The 20913-nt window shown below is 56.0% G+C and overlaps 5 protein-coding genes across 5 annotated transcripts in view; 2 read left to right on the forward strand and 3 right to left on the reverse strand.

The window, feature by feature from the left end:
* The window catches only part of PTSG_07791 (uncharacterized protein), a gene marked incomplete at its 5' end in the record, with an annotated part of 9891 nt that extends 2998 nt beyond the window's left edge, over positions 1–6893 (reverse strand). The window contains 20 exons of the mRNA XM_004991536.1: positions 177–331; positions 534–658; positions 950–1125; positions 1394–1613; positions 1769–1875; positions 2128–2235; positions 2538–2636; positions 2852–2928; positions 3152–3251; positions 3574–3690; positions 3945–4037; positions 4240–4335; positions 4556–4660; positions 4867–4965; positions 5123–5242; positions 5409–5517; positions 5724–5995; positions 6252–6318; positions 6468–6563; positions 6829–6893. Coding sequence (XP_004991593.1) covers positions 177–331; positions 534–658; positions 950–1125; positions 1394–1613; positions 1769–1875; positions 2128–2235; positions 2538–2636; positions 2852–2928; positions 3152–3251; positions 3574–3690; positions 3945–4037; positions 4240–4335; positions 4556–4660; positions 4867–4965; positions 5123–5242; positions 5409–5517; positions 5724–5995; positions 6252–6318; positions 6468–6563; positions 6829–6893 — 2406 coding nt within the window. The remainder of the gene's footprint in view (positions 1–176; positions 332–533; positions 659–949; positions 1126–1393; positions 1614–1768; positions 1876–2127; positions 2236–2537; positions 2637–2851; positions 2929–3151; positions 3252–3573; positions 3691–3944; positions 4038–4239; positions 4336–4555; positions 4661–4866; positions 4966–5122; positions 5243–5408; positions 5518–5723; positions 5996–6251; positions 6319–6467; positions 6564–6828) is intronic.
* A 484-nt stretch (positions 6894–7377) lies between these two features.
* On the forward strand, positions 7378–14244 carry PTSG_07792 (uncharacterized protein; the record flags this gene model as incomplete). Its single annotated transcript, XM_004991537.1, has 11 exons — positions 7378–7490; positions 7813–7985; positions 8136–9053; positions 9397–9567; positions 10195–10392; positions 10611–10654; positions 10967–11215; positions 11275–11397; positions 11607–11728; positions 12403–13353; positions 13737–14244. The coding sequence occupies exons 2-11, from the start codon at positions 7925–7927 to the stop codon at positions 14242–14244; spliced, it is 3345 nt and encodes a 1114-aa protein (XP_004991594.1). The 5' UTR covers positions 7378–7490; positions 7813–7924.
* Positions 14245–14602: 358 nt separating this feature from the next.
* Positions 14603–15014, forward strand: PTSG_07793 (uncharacterized protein; the record flags this gene model as incomplete). Its single annotated transcript, XM_004991538.1, has 1 exon — positions 14603–15014. Exon 1 carries the CDS (start codon positions 14655–14657, stop codon positions 15012–15014), a length of 360 nt encoding a protein of 119 aa, XP_004991595.1. The 5' UTR covers positions 14603–14654.
* A 242-nt stretch (positions 15015–15256) lies between these two features.
* PTSG_07794 (uncharacterized protein) lies at positions 15257–17713 on the reverse strand (the record flags this gene model as incomplete). Its single annotated transcript, XM_004991539.1, has 6 exons — positions 15257–15676; positions 15951–16084; positions 16428–16593; positions 16901–17052; positions 17356–17441; positions 17616–17713. The coding sequence occupies 6 exons, from the start codon at positions 17711–17713 to the stop codon at positions 15257–15259; spliced, it is 1056 nt and encodes a 351-aa protein (XP_004991596.1).
* Positions 17714–18323: 610 nt separating this feature from the next.
* On the reverse strand, positions 18324–20826 carry PTSG_07795 (uncharacterized protein; the record flags this gene model as incomplete). Its single annotated transcript, XM_004991540.1, has 8 exons — positions 18324–18425; positions 18577–18657; positions 18991–19093; positions 19254–19369; positions 19635–19711; positions 19863–20015; positions 20132–20165; positions 20308–20826. The coding sequence occupies 8 exons, from the start codon at positions 20824–20826 to the stop codon at positions 18324–18326; spliced, it is 1185 nt and encodes a 394-aa protein (XP_004991597.1).
* Positions 20827–20913: the final 87 nt, after the last annotated feature.

The raw sequence follows: 20913 nt of genomic DNA on the forward strand, positions 1-20913 counted from the left end.
TGCAGCCCACACCTGCACAGTGGCCAATCAGCGACAATGGTCAGCGGTTTTTTTCTTTTATTTGTGTGTGTGTGTGTGTGTGTGTGTGTGTGTGTGTGTGTGTGTGTGTGTGTGCAGCAGCAGCAGCAGCAGCAGCAGCAGCAGCAGCAGCAGCAGTGTGTACACGTACCAATGACTTCCTCGCTGTCTGCAGACTTGACGGCAATGAGCAAGTGCTCCTGCTCAAGACAGGCGCGCTCCGAGATGATGGGCTGGATGGCATCAATCTGCTCCGCCGTCCACTGCGGCGTGTTGCACGACCCGTTGCGGTTGTTCTTCGTGCGTAGCGACCCTGCACCCGAACAAACACGTTGGAAGAAGACAAAGAGAGAGGGGGGGAGGACGTTGAGATGAGAAGAGGGACGAAGGGAAGTTTAGCGACGAGGGAGAATGTGGCGCGCGCGCGTGTGTGTGTTGTGTGTTGTATGTGTGTTGTATGTGTGTGTGTTGTGTGTCGCTGCTCAAGAACAGATGCAATGACGAGCAAACCGCACCAGATGCACTAAAGAAGGTGCCAAAGAACTCGAGAAAGTATTCTGTGGCGGAGCGCGTCTCAATTGTTGCATCGGCGCCCGCAATGTGCAACCGGCACGAACTTCCGGCAGACGGATCATGCTTCCTGTCCATGCAGAGATGTACAGGGCAGGGATTGGGTGAGGGACGGATTGAGAATGAGGACCGCGCAAGCAACACAAAGCACACCAGGCAAGCAAAACCGGCCGATAAAACCAACCAACCAAGAAAGTGGTGCAAACACGAACACACAAGCGAACACACACCGAACGAACGAGCAAGCCACTAAAGACCCCAAAACAAAAACCAAACAGCCAAACCGAATCAACCAAACCCAAATATACATGCAAACACATGCAAACACATACAAATACAAGGCAAGTAGCAGGCCACGTACGGGACATATTGCGATCTGACGCCAATCTTGAAGACGGAGTAGACGGGAGAGTGGTCGCTGGTGACGATGTTTGTGGTGCAGCCGTACGCGAGCTGGCGGATGCGCGTGTCGGGGAAGGAGCGCCACAGCACGCGGTCGCAATACGACGGCACGTTGATCTTCTTCACCCCACCAGGCTGCACGTGCATGTAAGCACGAGGAAAAGGAGGAGGGCGCGCACGGTGAGTGTTGGGTGGAGTGAGATAACGCGCCAACGTGGGATAATATGTGTGTGTGTGATTGTATGCGCATGTGGTCTCTATCAGAGGAGGAACACAAGCAAAGCTTCATTAATCAAGGGTAGGATACCCACATGTGTCTCGCGTGCCCCAACCCCCCAACACAACCCCCCCCCCCTTTTCGAAACGAATGCACACAGCGAATTCCATCGCCTCGGTGCTGCACCTTGTGCTTGACGATGGTGTACTCGTTGCGTGCGCCGCGCTTGTAGCGGTACGTGGGCTTGAACGTGATGCGGCCCTCGTCAAAGCCGGCGAGGATGGTCTTCTCGTGCATGGCCGTGCGGAGCTGGTCGCGGCGCAGCAGGTCCTCGATGCGATTGGCCTTGATCACGTCAAGCACCTCCTCCCGCGGATAGTCCAGCCGGTAGTTCAGGTCCCCAAACCTGTGGACAGGGTGGTCGTGGTGGAGGAGGGGTGGGGTGAAGGGGGCGGTTTGTGTAGAGTGCGGTCAGAAGTGGCGATTTGTGGAATGTGTGTGTGTGTGTGTATCAGGTGACAAAAGGAAGCTATTTATGGGGTGAGTGTGGGTCGTTCTCACCAGAAGATGTGGTGGAATTGGCTGGCAACATCAAACCCAACAAGCTTCTTCTGTCCAAGCTGCAGTTTCCCGAGAATGTCCTGGATGTTCGCCTTCCGCCGCAACACCTGCAGAGAGATGAACAGGCGGTGGTGAAGGGGTTGAAGGCGTGAGTGCACGTTGCAGAGTTGAGCGAAGTGGTTGATGCAATAGGCAATCGGGACCCACACAGGCGCAACCATGTGCACGTTCCACGTGGCGGTACGCATGCGCACACAGGTGCAGCACAGGCGCAGCACACATGCGTGCACACACACACATACACACACGTGCAACACACACACACATACACACGCATACACGTGTGTGTGTGTGCGGACCTTGTTGGCGCTGGCGGCCAGATGGCAGTTGAGGAAGCAGAGGGACGTCTGCTCGAAGAAGAACGAAATGCCCACCCCGCCTTTGTTGCCAAGTTTGTTCGCAATGCCCTGAGATGGTGCATGCAAGCACACGTGACGCAATGGATGTTGCCAGTGGGCGAGGAGTACACGCAGACGGGGAAGTTGCAACGGTGCATGTAAGATAGGGGGAGTGGCGGCTTGTGAAGGGTAGGTCAGCGCGCGCACACACACACACACACACACACACACACACACACACACACACACACACACACACACACACACACACACACACGCACACACACACACGTTCAAACACACGTTCAAACACACGTTCACCCAGCCGCACATACACGCACACATACACGCACACATATACACAGACGCACGGTTGCGACGGTGCCCTGCTGGAGGTGTGAGATGAGGTTCTGGTGGGCCTGCTTGGCGAAGACAACGAGGCGGATGGCCAGCAGCCGCACAAAGGCAACCTGTCCGCAATCATGCAGTGGCCGTTGTGTTCACGCGTGAGCAGGAGGAAAGAGAGAGCTCGCGTGTGTTCGCTGTCTGTGTCTCACTTACACAATCGCACACATGCACACACACACATACACACATGCACACATGCACACACACACATACACACACGCACATGCACACACACAAATACACACACGCACATGCACATACTCATAGTATCGGGCACCTGGTAGAATTCGCTGCCGATAACGGCTTTGATCGTTGAGATCCAATCGCGTTCGCTTCCACCGCTCTCTTGCGTCCCTGTCATCACATGGCATCGCACGCAAGCGGCGGTCGCCGTGGTGAAGGTCGGTGGGAAGTAAACCCGAAGATACCGGACGGACAAGACCCTCACATACGCACACAGCCACAAGCCAGACACATGGCTACACAGATATAGCCGCACACAGAACACAGACACGGACACACGAAACACGATGCTAAGCAGCAGCAGCAGCAGCAGCCGCGCGTGGAGAGGGCGTACCGACTGCGACAATGTCGTATGTGCTCGGGTCCATTGAACCGCCCGTGCCCGTGCCGTCGCACCGGAACCAAGTCGACAGGTCCTGATCCTTGGGCACAGCCTGCATGGGGATCAAAGGTGAAGGCGGGGAGGTGGGGAGCAGTCACGACCGATGTGTATGAGCACATGTGTGGGTCATGTACATGGTGTGAGGCTCAAGCATCTTGGCAGCAGCCAACCAACACACACTCTCACATACACGCACGCGCACACAAGAAACACCATCACCACAACAACAACAACAACAACAACAACAACAACAACAACAACAACAACAACAACAACAACAACAACAACAACAACAACAACAACAACAACAACAACAACAACAACAACAACAACAACAACAACAACAGTAGCAACAATGGTTGGTTGGAACGCACGTCGCCCATGTTGAAGGTTCCAATGAAGACGTCGATGTTGCGGATGTAGTCGGTGGCCTTGTCGTCACCGAGCCTGTTCTTCATCGACTGCACCAGCTGGCAAAACTCCTCTCGCTCCTGCAGCAGCAGCAGCAACAGCAGCAGCAGCAGCAGCACAAGCGAGTGTGCATGCAAGCATGAGACAAGGGTGTGTGTGTGATTTTGTGTGATTGTGCGTGTGTGTGAGTGCAGAACAAAAGACGCCGTGAGAAGATGGAAGGGCAGCAATAGCACCCGAACTCATCATCATCATCATCATCATCATCATCATCATCATCATCATCATCATCAGCATCATCATCATCATCATCAGCATCATCATTCGTACACACCGCCAGGCTCTCAAAGACGAAATCCTTTCGCTTTCCGCTGAGAACAACGCCGAGCCGCTGTTTGTTCGACCGACTCTTGATCAGTTGCAGAATCTGACACACGCACGCACACAGGGGGTAGAGGAGGAGGTGGTGGTGGGGGTGGGGTGGTGAGGTGCATGTGCATGTGCGCGCGTGTACACAAGTGCGCGAGTGGGGCGACGAACAACATTGTGGGCAGTGGCGACAATTCTGGCGTGAGTGAAAGTGCAAGCTTCAATTCACACACGACAAACACACACGTGTGTGCGCATACCTCGTCGTGCTTGTATGGCTTTGGATCGTCCTTGCCAATGGACACGAACCCTTCGCTCAGATTCACAGAGATGACCGTCGACGTCTTCATCATTTGCTGCAGTCGAGCCGTACAGTTCGTTTGTACGTTTGTGTGTGTGTGTGTGTGTGTGTGTGTGTGTGTGTGTGTGTGTGTGTGTGTGTGTGAGGCGATGGGATGTAACAAACATCGCAAGCATGACACAACTCGAACGTGTACACGCCACACACATACACACACACACACCACCACCACCACCACCACCACCACCGCTCACTCCACGTCACCATCAACCCACGTCAACGCGGCGGACGTCGAAGGTCCTCATGGCGGAGAGCTCAACAGCGGGGGCGGTACCGCCAGACCCGTGCTTGCACAGCAGCCCTTTCAGGTACGACGTGGCCTTTGGGAGAGAGGTGGTGAGGGGTGATATGTGCGTTGAGTAATGGGGTGGTGAGTGAGGAATTGTGTGGTAAGTGAGCAAAAGTGGGTGGCGAGTGAGTGGAGGTGTCACGAGTGGTGGGATTGAGGGTGCGAGTGGGGGTGCATGCAGGAGCATTGCAGCAGCGAAGGACAGAGGAGTGCATGTGCGGGATGGGGTGTACATACAAAAGCTTCGACGTTGTTGACGAGGGACTTTGAGAAGGCGAGGGAGGTGGACAGGCGCGTCAGCTCGTCAGATCCCTCCTTCACGTCTGGGTGTTCAATCTGTACACACGCGTGAACATGTGGAAGGCATGCACGACATAGGAGGAGAAATGAGAGTACATCGGTGACAACAGCCTAAACAACATGATAAACAACGGCCAAAATATCTCCACCACGACTTCCACCAGCAGCACCACCACTGTCGTCATCATCGTACGCGAATGGGAGGCTTGATGTTGCTCTGCATGGAGGCCGATTGGAACACATTTCGGAGAGCGTCGAGACGCGTCTGGAACGTCTGCAGCTCTTGCAGCAACGGCTTGCCCAGCTCGGCAACCTGGCAGCACGCGCACGCGGGGGAGGGGGATCATGGCAGTGGTGGGCATTGGCACGCACGTTGGTCTCGTGTTGACGGATGGAGCAGGTGGAGGTGGGGTGTGCAAACACATGCGCACATGACTTCGCGCGCGCTCACGCGTGCACACACACACACACACACACACCAGGGCGCGGAACTTTGCGAGCGTCTGCTCCTGGTGTGCATCGCCGGCGTCGCCGAGGGCGTTGAAGTGGATGTACTCCTCAAACACCTTGTGCAAGTGCGCGTCAGACCTGGTGCACGGTTTGGAAGGTGGGGGAGTTGGATGATTGAGCCACATGACCAACAAGGCGTGCGGTCCACCGAGCATTAAGCGAACAAAGTGCCGAAAGCACACACACACACACACACACACACACACACACACACACACACACACACACACACACACACACACACAGAGCACAGCGTAGCAGCACGTGCGCGCGACGGCGGCCACCTGAGTCTGGCCTGCTGGGACGCGGCCGTGCGCAGTTCGCGCTCGAGAACGGTGTTGAAATCCTGCTCCTCATCGCCCTCCTCATCATCGTCTTCGTCCTCATCCTCCGTCGCGTCGCTCGCCGTTCCAGACGCACGTGCATCCATACTGCCAGCACCGGCAGCGCTGACGGGGAGCTCGCACGGCTGTGTCAGCAGCACCCGCAGCCGCTTCTTGCGCGTGCAGTGCTCGATCAGCGCCTCAAGATCCGGGTACACGCGGTCGTCGCGGTCCTGGAGCACCAGCCAGACGCAGGATGGAAGGGGATGGGAGAGGATCAAGGGGTGTGTGTGTGTGTGTGCGTGAGTGTGCGTGAGTGTGTGTGTATGTTTGTGTGTGTGTGTGTGTGTGTGTGTGTGTGTGTGTGTGTGTGTGTGTGTGTGTGTGTGTGTGAGCGTGCGGGCGTGGGATGCGCAACGTGGCACGTGAGCCAGTTGCGAGAGAAGTGGGTGCAACCGAAAGGCACAGCTTCTGTATTGGCTACCAGACCTTGAATTGCACGCTTCCGTCCTCGTTGCGGGAGATGAGGTAGTGCACCACAAGCCCTGCTTCATCGCTGTTTACCACAGACCCAAACGCAGCAACGGGCAGCAAGGAGATGAGAGGCTGGACGCGCACTAGTTGCATTGCTGGCGCTTGCCCAAGTGACACGGCTAACACCACCGACATACAATGGGAGCAGGCTGCAAATGATCGGTGACGTACATGACACAAAGCACGGTGTTGCTGCCGCTGGAGCTCTCGCGCACGAGGTACGATCCTGGACAGCTCTGCTGACACAGCAGCTCCTCCGCTTGTTGTCTGGTGCAAGTGGCAGGGGCGGGAGTCGGTCAGTTTGCATTTGCCGTTGCACCAAAGCGACAGCAGCAAACACAGCAAAGAAGCAACGACACTCAACAAAAGCATGCATTCATTCGCTCATTCAAGCATGCACCGGGCAGCGAGTGCACTCTGCGACAGGCAAGGCAAAAAAAACAAAAACACACACACACACACACACACGACAGCGCGAACAGCCACGGTGCTCTCTCGACACATCGGTCAACGCATCGCTATCTCGGGTCACCTGGTGAGGTTGCGGTAGTGCCATGCATGCCGCAGGGTCTCGACGTTTCCATAGATCTCCTCCATGGTGCTTGGTCGAAAGACAACAGCAGCACTTCCCGTTCTCCGCGTTTCAGTTCCCGCCCACACAAGCACTACACTCTGCAAATTGAACACAGTGATGAAGACGTGACGTGAGACTCTCTCTCTCTCTCTCTCTCTCGCACCGCTTACTCAGCACCAGGGGAACAAGGCAGCCCCCCCCCCCACAAAGCAGAACATTGGAGAGAGCAGAGCAGACCACAACAAGGCACGCACGTCAGCAGCCAGCACTGGCCACCACCAGGGAACCGCACACTCCTCCACACACACCTCCTGTTTTGCCTCGCTGTCTTTCCCACCGCTGCCAAGCTGAGCTGTGGTGCTACGCTTTATGATGTCTTCTGATTTGTTGACTGATGGCTGCAGGCGATTATCGGAAGATTTCAAACAATCGTCGCTGACGGGCAGTTGTGGCGGGAACAAGCACGTCCCAGCAGCAGAAAACAAACAACACAAACACTGCACTGCTTGCACTGCACTGCACTGCTGACGGTCCATCATCCTTCCGCGACTTTGCTGTTTTGCATCGGGTGTTGCGAACAAAAGTGCCACCACCAAGGAGCCCGCGTCGGACCTGACAAGGTGTGTTGTGTTGGCAAGCGCGTGGAGGGATGTGACATGGAGTGATGTGTGATGACATGGTGCTGGAGAGGGATTGTGTGAGGGGGGAGATGACAAATGGGTTTGGCGGTTATGGCGCGGTTCTGATTTGTGTGCATGTGTTTGCGTGTGTGTGTGTGCGTGTGTGCGTGTGTGCGTGTGTGTGTGCGTGTGTGTGTAAACTTATGGGTGGATGTGGCGCCAAGGTGCCTTTTGCAAGCACGCATGCATGACTTGGAGCTACCGTGGTGATCAACAAGCTCGCGCACACGTGATCGTGTGGCTGTTGTTTGTGCCGTGAAAGCGCGAGCATTCACCTCGTGCACGCAAACCAGGTCTTTGTGTTTTGGCGCGCTTTTGCCCGAAGTGCTTCATATCTCGCCGGTGTCTCCTCTTCCTCGTCTTGTGTCGTCGCCATGGCGGATGAACAAGAGCACCAAGCAAAGCGCCCACGCCTGGAACAGGAAGATGAGCCTGGTGAGGCACAAAGCGCTTGCATTGGTGTGCCGCATGTGGTGACTTCCTGTGTGATTTGCGTGGTTGTGTGCGTGTGCGTGTGCGGTGCGTGACATTGTTGCTGCGTACACTGTGCACTCGCTCACCTGCAACACCCCTGCTACTGCACAGGCGCTGTAGATGTGGCTGCTTCAGCAACAGCCACCACCGCCACCACCACCGCCACGACGGAAACGGTGGTGAGCCAGGAAGCAGCCACTGCGGCCACCACAGTTGCGGAGACGACAACAGCGCAAGTTTCCACAACCACCACCACCACCACCACAGAAGTCGCTGCAACAGCCCCTGCCGAGCCTGCCACAACAGCAACAACGACGACGACGGTGGCGGGTGCACCAGCAACGCAGGCCCCGCCAGTGCAGGAGCAGCCAACTGCTTCCACGGCCGCTGCACCGGAAGCGATGGCCAGCAGGGATGCAGCCCCGGCAAACAAGCCGCCCACAACTGAGGCAGCGCCTGGCTCCACAAACGGCAATGGAGCTGCCCCTGTCGTTGCGCAGGTACCAGCGGCAACGCAGAATCAAGAACCTTCACCGCCACTGCCACCACCGGCGCAAGCAGAGCAAGCCAAGGTGCCCGACGCTGCATCCACAACCAGGGCTGCTCCTGCTGGCCAAGAAGCGCCTGTTGACGCGAATGTAACGGCACCAACGAATGTTACGGCACCAACGAATGTTACGGCACCAGCGCCCACAAAGCAGCAGCAGCAGCAGCAGCAGCCACAGGAACAGCCACTGGCTCATGCAGCCCCACCAGCTCCTCCCACCACAGCGAGCGGCGCTGAGAGTGCAGCAGCAGCACCACCACCACCACCACTGCCATCATCGTCAGCACCACCAGCACCAACATCAGCACCGACAGAGACAGCGGCGGACGTGAAGAAGGAGGAAGTGGAGGATGTCAGTGCGCAGCTGGAGGGCATCCATCCCGACCGCCTCAAGGCCATCCTGGGCCAAGAAGGCGGCAGTGGCGGCAGCGCCGCCCGTGGTCGCGGTCGTGGTCGCGGTCGTGGTGGTGCAATGGGCGCACGTGAGTGGCGCAGGCCGTTTTGTCTGCTGTTATGATTACAAGTTGGTGTGCAGTGTATTGTGCCGATGGGTGACCCAGCTCTTGCGTGCGCTTGCCGAGCACGATGTGATGTCACTGCTTGCGTACACGCGCTGGTTGTTGTAGGTGCTGCTGTAATGCGTGGATTTCCATGCTGCTTGTGCCGTTTCGGCATGCGTGTACTTCTGCCACGGCTACAGCCATACTCACGCAAGCACACACACACACACACTCACACACTCACTCACTCACTCACTCACTCACACACACACACACTCACACACACACACACGCGCACGCACCCTCTTTCTGACCTTCTGTCCAGCCGCCTCTGCGCCCCGCGGAGGCGATGACCACAAGAGCGACCAGATTCCACAGCGGAAAGGGAAGCCCATGCGCGATCCAGAGCCGATCAACTTGCCAGACACGTGGGCCAAGTTCAGCCCAACACACAAGCACCTTCATGCTTTCATCGGCAACCACGAATCTTCTAAAGGTGCGAAGCGCGCAAGAGAAGTGTATGTGATGATGGTGATGGTGTTGTTTAAGTTGTTGTTGTTTAAGTTGTTGTTGTTGTTGTTTAAGTTGTTGTTGTTGTTGTTGTTGTTGTTGTTGTTGTTGTTTAAGTTGTTGTTGTTTAAGTTGTTGTTGTTGTTTAAGTTGTTGTTGTTTAAGTTGTTGTTGTTGTTGTTTAAGTTGTTGTTGTTTAAGTTGTTGTTGTTGTTGTTGTTGTTGTTGTTTAAGTTGTTGTTGTTGTTTAAGTTGTTGTTGTTGTTGTTGTTGTTGTTGTTGTTGTTGTTGTTGTTGTTGTTGTTGTTGAAGTTGTTGTTGTTGTTGTTGTTGTTGTTGTTGTTGTTGTTGTTGTTGTTGTTGTTGTTGTTGTTGTTGTTGTTGTTGTTGTTGTTGTTTAAGTTGTTGTTGTTCCCCTTCTCCTCCTTTGTCTGCAATCCTCGTTCTTCTTCAACGACAAGCATTTCCCAGAGTCTTTCCCTCCCTTTCCTTTCCCATTCCTGCGTTGCTTCGTGGCGCACCTCTCATCTGCCACACTGCTCCCTGCCCTGCCTTTGCATCCCTGTCGCTTTTGTTGTGTGTTTTTGTTTGATGTTGCTCCTTGCGTTTGCAGGCAAGTTTGTGGAGCCCATCCCTGGCCGCGGATTCCGCTGGCTGTGGACCGGGGCCCGCCTCTCCCTGGGCATCTTTGGTGGCGGTACGCGTTACCACTACAAGACGCTTGTCAAAGACCTGCCTGCAAACTCCGTCAAGGCTGGCCCTGTGGACGTGCGCGTGGGCCTCAGCTTCGAGCGCGCAAACCTCCTTGTTGGTATGTCGTTTACAACCGGACAGGGGGGGGGGGTGTCTTTGTGCTTGGTGTGCTGCTGCTACCGCGCTCTTTACAGGCTCGTGCAGACGTCGTGTATTGTGCATTCTCAAATCGTGTACAGCACAACCATGTGCACGTGTTGCAACAACCGCAAGGGTTTGCTGAGCTGCTCCACACTCGCTTGCTCGTCGTCCACTCACCACCTATCATTTGTTCAGGCGACGACACCTTTGGCTGGGCATACTGCAGCAGCGGCTCGAAGGTGACGTCCACGACCACTGCAATCATCAGCATTGCACTCCACACACTCTGCGTCACCTGCCTGCGTTTTCTGCCCTGCCCACATATTTCGCGTGGCCTGCTTGCACGCATTTTTGTACGTGTATTTGTGATGGCTCCTCTTCCCTGTGTCCGCATCCCTTCCTTCCCTCCTGCATCCATTAATCCATCCATCCATCCATCCATCCATTGCTCTCATTCGCGTGCTGCTCATCCTGCCCACCTCGCTCGTGTATTGTTTTTCAAAACACAAACGCATTGTTTTGGTTCGTGTGCTGTGGCCGCTGACTTGTAGATTCACAATGGAGAGCGAGTCAAGTACGGGACGCCGTACCATACCAACGACGAGATTGAGTGTCGCCTGGATGTGGTGACGACCACGTGCCCGCTCGTGCCCAGCGTCAACCGCGAGGGCCAGCCGCCACTCCTCGTCATCTCCTTTTACAAGAACGGCGACTTTCAAGGGGTGGCGTACCAGCTTGACGCCAGCACCGTGCCCGCAGCCGTCTTTGGGCACGTTGCCCTGCGCAACTGTCGCGTGCTCGTACAGGGCCATCCCGAACGGTCGATGCGCACACCCGCGCCCTCACGTTCCAATCCCAGGCCATCAACGAAGTCAACCACCCAGACCCGTCTGTCGGCTTCCTCGTTGGCCTGCCCGGCTCAGGCAAGACGGAGTGGCTGAGCAGCTTTCTCCAGGCACAGCAGAGCACCGGCACAGACAACGTACGGGCGCTGTGTGCTGTTGTTTAAGTTGTTGTTGTTGTTTAATTTGTTGTTTAAGTTGTTGTTTAAGTTGTTGTTTAAGTTGTTGTTTAAGTTGTTGTTGTTATTGTTTAAGTTGTTGTTGTTGAAGTTGTTTAAGTTGCGCTTGCATCGCTCACGTCGCACCTCTTGCCTCAATCTGTACGCCCGTGCCTTTGCTTGCTTGATAGTTTTACGTGTTGAGCACAGAGGCCATCATCCAAGAGCTTGCCCACAATGACCCAGACTTGCCCGAGTACAACTACCGCGAGTCCTGGCTTCGCTACTGCCGCACCTCCAGCGCCATGTTCAGGTCGGTCTTGCCAACAATGTCAGACTGGCCAATGCGCTGGTGCAATCACTTTTCAATCCTGTGCTAAATGGCACCCACGCGTGATTGAAACAAACCCTCCTCTGTTCCCACCGCAGCGATGAATGCGCTTTTGTGTTTTGTTTTTGTTTTGTTCTTCGGGCAACCAACCTACCCAGACTGCAGCTTGGACACGCCATTGTTCTCCTTTCATTGGTTCAGCAACTCACTCGCTCCCTTCATGCACACACACACACACACACACACACACACACACGCACACACGCACACACGCACACATACACGCACATATGCATGTATGGGACTACTTGGATTCTTCGGACTTGAACAAACGCCCATCTTCACGACTGTGAACGTGCACCCTGTTGTGTTTTGATGACGTCGTCATTGGCACCCTTTTGTTCCCTTCATTGTGCATGTTGCTCACGGCTTTCCTTCCGCCCCAACACGATGCGCTTGTGCTGCTTACACGCTGCCGTGCTCGCAATGTGCCTGCTTCTTGCATCCCCTCTTTGTTACTGTGCTGCTGCTCACCCACCAACCGACTCACACCCTGCTGCCCTCACGCTTAACTGATGCTCGCACGCCACACAACAACCTGCGATGCTCCTGCGATGCTCCTTTTCTGGACTTGCCTTGTGCATGCGCACCACCAGGCACCTGATTCCGCTTGCCGCGCAGGAGCGGCGGTTCTTCATTGTGGACCAGACCAACACCTCCCGCTTTGCCCGGCAGCGCAAGATGCAGCCCTTCAAGGACTCGGAGATTCCCTTCAAGATCCGCGCCATGCTGTTTCTGCGCACCGCCGAGGACATTGCAGGCACGCTGCAGGCCAAGGAAAACGCAGGCAAGCTCATTCCAAAGGCGGCCGTGCTGCACATGATGAAGAACTTCATCCCGCCAGACGCCTCCGAGGGCTTCCTGGAGGTGACGTGCCTCCCCAACGAGGACATCAAGCCCGCCGTTGGCCAGAGCTACCAGCACTTTACCGAGCAGCACAAGGAGCTCATTGAGCAGTACGAGAAGGAGCAGGAGGAGATGCGCGCCATGCGCAGGGCCCGCAGGGAGAAGATACTCCTTGGCCGCACCCGAGGCGGCGGCGGTCGCGGCGGTCGCGGCCGGGGAAGAGGCCGTGGTCGCGGCCGTGGGTTTGGTGGCGACCGTGATCGTGATCGTGGCCGTGGGCGCGGGCGCGGGCGTGGGCGTGGCCGTGGCGGTCCCATGAGCCGGGGCCGAGGCGGTGACTTTTGGCGGTCGTGGTCGCGGCCGTGTCGCAGTGGCGGCAGGGGCGGCAGAGGCGGCGATCGGGGTGGTGGTGGTCGGGGTGGCCGTGGTGGTGGACGCGGTGGGGGCCGTGGACGCCGCCCGCCAGAGCCCGAGCGGTTTGCCACGCCACAGGAACGCGATGCGGCCATTGTGAAGCAGGTTGAGTTCTACTTTGGCGACGAGAACCTGCCTCAGGACAAGTTCCTGCAGGACAAGCTGCGGCTCGGCAATGACTGGCTCGATGTCGGCGTCATCTTCGACTTTCCAAAAGTGCAGGCAAAGACCACCAGCATGGACACCTTTTTGGCTGCCCTGCGCACCTCCCGTCTCATCCGCCTCAGGTGTGTTGTTGTTGTTGTTGTTGTTGTTGTTGTTGTTTAAGTTGTTGTTGTTGTTGTTGTTGTTGTTGTTGTTGTTGTTGTTGTTGTTGTTGTTTAAGTTGTTGTTGTTTAAGTTGTTGTTGTTTAAGTTGTTGTTGAAGTTGTTGTTTAAGTTGTTGTTGTTTAAGTTGTTGTTGTTTAAGTTGTTGTTGTTGTTGTTGTTGTTGTTGTTGTTGTTGTTGTTGTTGTGCGTGTGTACATGTGTACGTGTGTGTTGCTTTGAACAATCGTGTGCGTGTTCGTGCATGTGCATGCATTGTTGTGGTTGCTGCTGCAACAAGACAACACACCCTTAACCGTGCCCTCCTCTCCCTCTCCCCCACCTTGTCCTCTCCTCTGTGCAGTGATGATGGTCGGCGCATGCAGCGTGCCGTTCCCCTGCCAGCAGCGCTCCAGCAGCGCGCCATGGAGACCAGAGAGCAGAACAGGGGCTTCTCCGAGCGCCCGCGCGGCCGTGGGCGCGGCAGGGGCCGAGGAGGTGGCCGCGGCCGAGGTGGCGGCCGAGGTGGCGGCCGCGGTGGGCCTCGTGGTGCCCCTCGCGGCGGGTCTCGTGGTGGGCGCGGCTTCGGGCGCGGGCGTGGCGGCCACGGCCCAGAGCACCGCAGCAGGAGCAGGGATCGCGATCGCGGCCGCGGCGGTTATGAGCGCAGCAGCCGCGGCCGGGACCGCAGCAGCGGCAGCGTGGATCGGCGCCGAAGCGCGGATCGCCGCAGCATGGACCGCGGTTACGACCGCCGCCGCCCCAGCACCGCAGACGGCTCCTACAGGCGATCGAGCGCGGGCCGCGACGGCGAGCTGCCCCCAAAGATGAGGCGCACAGACAGCTCCAGGGACGTGAGGGGCAGGTACTGACCTGACGGCAGGGGTGCGCGCGACGGTGCCCGTTGTGTCGGTTCCGTGTTGCCGTTGGTGTGTGTGTGTGTGTGTGTGTGTGCTGTTGCGTGTGCATTTGCGTGTGCAGTTGGTGTGTGTGTGTCCGTGCGTCTGGAGTGGAGTTTAACTCCTTTGTTCTGGTGCGGAATTGTCACGAGCAATCCTACCGGTGATGTCATCATAGAAATTCTGGAATGCAACCGATCAAATTTCGCTTGTGGGTTGAAGGAGTGATGGTTCGCGACTTGGCAAAACCACTAAACAAGGGAAACCGCAACTCTCGCAACACAATTGATGATGCACCATGATCCCCAAAAGCTTCATTTACCCTCGCCCCTTTCTCCCCACAACACTGACATCCCACTCCTGCTGACAAACAAACGAGCACCATGCCCGGCGACAAGAAGAAGAAGGACAAGGACAAGAAGGACAAGAAAAAAGTTGACAAGTCACCAAGCAAGAGCAAGAAGCAGAAGAAGCGACCTCTGAATGGGCTGGACTTGCTGACAGAGGCTTGCGTGTATGTTGAGGAACAAGAGAGGTATCAGTCTCGGCAAAAGCAAGAAGAGAATCGTCCTGGAAGGCACTCGGCACGAACACGAGCTATTCTGAATGCTTGGTATGAAGCGAACATGGACAAGAACGGCCGTGCATATTTGTCTGAGGAGGAGAAGGTGCGGCTTGCGCACATCTGCAACTTGAAGCCAAAGCAGGTGGCGACCTGGGTCAATAACAGGCGCAATCGCTGACGCGCATAACTGCGCTTTTCTACTCGCCCTATTTGCCGTGCTGTATACGAAGTGATTTCTACATGCGTGTATTTGCGTGCGTGCTTTTTACTTGGGGCCATCACTGGTTCTGACTTGCTCGAATGCCAGTATGTATGTTCTTCAATAAACCGACAAAACTGAACAGCATTCCAGGCACAACCGCAAGCACAAGCCATCACCTTCACATGCCACACACACACACACACACACTTCATCATCTTCTAGTCCTTTTTCGGCTCCGAGTTTTCGTCTGCCCTCCCATCATCGTCTGTCACAATCTCCACCTCGTCACCTTCCTCCTCCTCCTCCTCCTCCTTCTTCTTCTCCTCCTGCTGCTGCTGCTGCTGCGTGTCTGTGACAGGCGGCGGTGCGGGCGTGTCGGTGATGAGGTGTTCGTATTGCTCGGGCACGGATGCTTCACCGTGGTCGCCATCGGCTGCGTGCTGTTTGTTGGCCGCTGCCGGCTCGAGCACGTTCAGGCGAGCGAGGACCCTGACCAGGCAGGCGACCTCAAAGTCGTCACGTGGGGACACGGCGGTGGCGAGCTCATGCAGCTGGAACGAGGCGCCGTCGCCGTCCTGGAGTCCCTGCACACGCTTCAGCAGTTGCTCCAGCTGCGGCGTGTGGCGGAACTCCACCCTCTGCGTGTTTGTGTGTGTGTGTGTGTGTGTGCGTGTGTGTGTGTGTGCGTGTGTGTGTGTGTGCGTGTGTGTGTGTGAGCGTTGACAAAGACACCATGATCCAATGCCCCGAGCTGCTGCGTGCTATAATTTTCCGCCGTTCTCGCTGGCCGGTTGGTGCTCGCCAGTTCAGTCCACCCACCCTCCTCCCTCTGCTTCATGGTCTGAAGCCATTCACACGCCACTCCACTGTGCGCGCCCTCTGAACCACCGTTTCCTTGCTCAGCACACGCACCTGCGGCTGGGAGGCAGCTTCAGCGCCTGCGGTAATGGTGATGGAGGACTTGTTCACTTGGAAGGACCACGGCGTTGCTGTAAAGGCCACAGATGTGGTTGGGTGCAGTGCCACTGCACTAAACGACGCTGGGTCTGCAGAGAACAACATGCACGCATGGGCAGTGAGGCATGTTGCGCGCGTGTGGTTGTACGTAATTGTGTGTGCGTGTGTGCGTGTGTGCGTGTGGTGGGTGGTCAAAGCTCATGCTTTGGTGGGCACCACCAACGGGCGGTGCGCCTCTCCGGGATGCAAACAGCGCAATGCAGGCGACACAACACACACACACACACAACCCACACACACACACACACACACCACACACACAAACCCACACCCACACACACACCCACACCCACCCACACCCACACACACACACACACACACACACACACACGCACACACACACACACACACATGCCTTCATACACAACGCACCGATTTCAAGCCCCTTTGCGTGAAGCTTTGCCGTGTAGTCGACAAAGACGGAGTTTCGCTTGAGAGCGTTGGGCAGGACCGTCTTCAGCAGCTCGTGGTCCTCCATCACGTCGCCGAGAAGATCATCAAGGAACGCAATGCCTTTCGCCCGCAGCTTCCCAGACACCTGCACACCGATAAGTGAGTGTGTGAGTGTGCCTGTGTGTGAAAACGGCGTGCGTACGCGGCACGCACATTTGATGAAGCGACAGCACATGATAGTGAAGGAAGCACGTGCCAGTGTCTTTTGAACAGACCCCTTCCCCGCACACACACACGCACACACACACACACACGCACACACACGCACACACACACACACACACACACACACACACACACACACACACACACACACACACACACACACACACACACACACACACACACACACACCACACACACGAACACACACACACACACACAAAACGTACAGCGTCACATTGGGAAACGGAGGCAATGGGGACGGCCGGTGTGCGCGGGCGACAGAGGTTGAGGAGATCAAAGACTTTGGGCATTGTCACGCCCTTGGCCAGCTTGTCCACAAGCGCAGACACCGCAGCAACGCGCTCAGCATCAGCTTCTACTGCCACGCAAGAGAAACGCGGGGTGAAACAGGGAGTGGCATCATGTTGGCACAAGGAGAAATCGCAAGCAGAGCGTGAGCAGCAGCAGCAGTGAGGGCGAGGAAAGTTTGTTGCTGCACATGCAAGCGTGTCTGCACGCGTAACTTGTTGCTGTGGGAACGTATGGTGGCTTCAGCAAAGGCACACGCACGCACAGACGCACACACATACACACACATACACACATATACACACATATACACACACACTTGGTTTTCACTTTGCGCAGCCCCAATCACAGTCATCAACTCGCCAGCACAAACCTTGCTGGGCGAGCCTGTCCTTGCACTGCTTGACGGTGTAACCGATGGCAGAGTGAACAGAGGGCACAGTCACGCCCGCGAGCGCTCTAGTGTGTGCGTGCGTGTGTGTGTGTGGGGAGGGAATGCGGGTTGTTGTAAGGTTTCATGAGTTTGCGTATGCATGTGTGTTTATCTCGTGTGGCAGGAAGCACCAGCGTTCTCTATACACACACATATACACACACATACACACAGACCGCAGCGCCGCAGCAGGAACTGACCTGTACCACCAAGGAAGGGAGCGACGCAGTTCGTAATGGAGCGGTTCCTCTGCCGCCGCCGCCACCGCCGCTGTCGTCGCATCTGCAAGCGCACCCATGCACTGAAGCATCTCTGCACATGCAGTTGAGGCAGTGCGCATGTGTGTGCGTGTAATGCGCGCGCGTGTGTATTTAACAGTGAGCCACACCACCACAAACACATGGCCAGCAGCAGCAACAACAACAACAACAACAACAACAACAACAACAACAACAACAGCAACAACAACAACAACAACAACAACAACAACAGCAGCAGCAGCAGCAGCAGCAGCAGCAGCAGCAGCAGCAGCAGCAGCAGGAAGCGTCAGCGACCAATTCAACATTCTCACCTTGGACGGATGGGGCGTCGTCGCCAAGCAAGGTCTCCACGCGAGCGGCAACAAATGGTTTGCTGACGTCAGCAATATCGCGATAGAAGTCAACCCACTCCAGGTTCTTTGTCTACCCATTGTGGTTGGTGAAGATGATGAATGGTGATGATGATGATGATGATGATGATGATCAAATGAGACGGAAGGTACGAACATGCACCATCCCCCCCCCACTCACACACACACACACAGCCACCACGAACCGGAGAGACGGTGAAATGGAGGGAAGGATAGTCGCCCGCGCTCTTTGCGTAGTGGGGCATGCCACGCGGAATGAACAGGACATCCCCGGCCGTCAGCAGGGGCTCCGCCGCCGTGTCCGCCGCAACCGTGCTCGCAGGCCGCTCCCACGGTCGACCAACCATCTGCTCCCACGCAACACATGCATGTGCACAGCCTAGCGCGTGAGTGGGCGAGCGAATGCCGTGATTGCGCAAGTGTGCTGGGGCGAGTTGCAAGTGTATGTCGCCTAGCCTGCCACTCCACGAGACCACGGGCTCAACCAAACAGAGGCATTGCTTGCAAGCAAGCATGCTGTCAACAATGACCTGGTGACGCAAAGGCATCGGGAACTTGGTGTTCTTCAGCACCCACTCCTTCCGCCCATCCGTCTGCACAATAAGGCCATCCTGCAGGGCGATGAACATGGACATGTGCGGGTGCGTGCGTGCATTGCGGGTGCTTGTGAGCGCGAAGAGTGCAAAACAAGGACTCTCTCTTCTCAGAAAAGGCTCCACTTGCATGTCACACAAGTACATGTCACACAAGTACATGTCACACACACATGTTTCACACACACACATGTTTCACACACACACACACACACACACACACACACCTGTTCACACCAAACACACGCACGCACACACACAAGTTTCACACACACACAAGTTTCACACACACACACATGTTCACACCAAACACACACACGCACACACACACACACACGCACACGCACACACCTTGTTGTCAGTGTGCTCGACAAATCCCTGGCTGGCGCGCGGGGTGAGATACATATTGGCCATGTACGCAAGCCCAGTCTCTTGCTGCACACCATGCATGAGCCTGAAGCAACACCAGCAAGCCATCAGCACAGGCACATGTGTGAATGATGGGAGAAGAAGCTGTATCCACGCATGTGTCGTGGCATTTGCAGGCATGCACTCACTCCCGCGCTCGCATGCGTGCAAACACGATGAATTGCACGACCCCACGCCACACTCACCCTGCGAGTGGCTGCCAGTAAGCGGGGACGATGTTGCAGACGATGGTGCATCCGTCCAAGTACGCGTGGTACGCATCGGGGTATTTGTCGTTCAGGCTGCCCATGCCGTGCTTCACCTGAAGGCGTGCGCAGGAAACAGCAACGCGCCAGCCGTGTGCGTGCGTCACATATTGGATGGTTGCTTGGGAAGAACAGGAAGCGAAGCCGATGTCGTTGGAAAGGGAGAGAAACAGGCAGGCTCCACGAGATTGACAATACCTCAAGACACACACACACACACACAGACACACACAGACACACAGACACAGACACAGACACAGACAGACACACAGACAGACACACACACACACACACAGACACACACAGACAGAGGGGACGTACGAAAGCGCAGTTTGCCTGGGTCTTATTTGTCTCGGGAGAAAGCAGCTCTTCATCGTGCGCGGTGGCGGCATGAATCTCTGTGGCATTGCAGTCGACCAAAAGTGAGCTTGCTGAGACAGGAAGCACAGGGCAAGCAGGCATGCACGCAGGCAGGCAAACGAAACACACAACGAGACAGTCAGACACTCACACACACACATGCACACACACTCACACACACACACTAACGCAGGAGAAGGTCAATGTGGGAGAGGTTGGAGTTGAGCCCCGCGTAGTAGTCGTCAACGCGCTTGATGTGAAACGGGTGCTCGTCCGTGTATGTGTAGAAGAGGTTCACCAGCGACAACGGGGAAATGACCTTGGACAGAGCACCGGGAACAGCTGCAACCAAGCCGAAAAAGGGCACCATCAGTCCAGCGACCACAATGGAACAGCGAGCGAAAACACAACAAGCAACATCACACGATCGTGTGCTCCACACGTGATCCCATCCCTACCGTGGTCGTTTGGGCCTTCAATGTCAAACTCAATCTGCCAACCACAGCGTGAACCAATCAACCAACAGCGTCCAGTGTGAGCGCAGCTCCTGCCTCGTGCAAATGCACACAACAGCGCAAACACCCCGATCGCCCTCACAACGCACACACACATATGCATACACGTTGTGTATTACCTGAGGATGAGCAGCAAAGGGAACGGCTGGGTCGTGAGGGGAAGAGGCTGGCTGCTTGCCCTGCTCCTTCACGTCCTGCTCTTCTTGGTTGTCGTCTGGCTGCTGCAGTTCCTCCGCCACTTTCTTGGACGTTGCCACCTTCATACGCTGCACAAACGACAACGCATCTTCTTCACCACCATCGCTGCCCTTCTGGGTCTCGGATGCCGGCTCCGGTGTTGCCGCGGGCTCCTCATGCGCTCCTGCTGGTTGCTGCTGCTGCTGCTGCTGCTGCTGCGGTTTGGGTGGTGCTGTCGATGGTGTTGTTGATGGTGGTGGAGTCGTTGTCGTTGGAGACAGCACCACAAATGCCAGTGCACCCAACAGCACCAAAGCCAATGCAATGGACACCAGCTTTGCTGCCCCTACACCGCCACCGCCAGCCTGCTTGGCAGCCTTCTTCTGACTCTGCTTCTTGTCACTGCCACCTTGCGCAGTGGCCGTCACAGCCTTCTTCTTCCTCTGTCGCACGTCCGCCATATCCTTCTTCCTCCAAAACAGCAGAGCAAACAAAAGTAAAAACTTTATGGTGCGGGTGATTCGATGTTATTTTAAACACGGGAACTG

This window comes from Salpingoeca rosetta (genome assembly GCF_000188695.1).
Source record: "Salpingoeca rosetta unplaced genomic scaffold supercont1.19, whole genome shotgun sequence".
NCBI lineage: Eukaryota > Choanoflagellata > Craspedida > Salpingoecidae > Salpingoeca > Salpingoeca rosetta.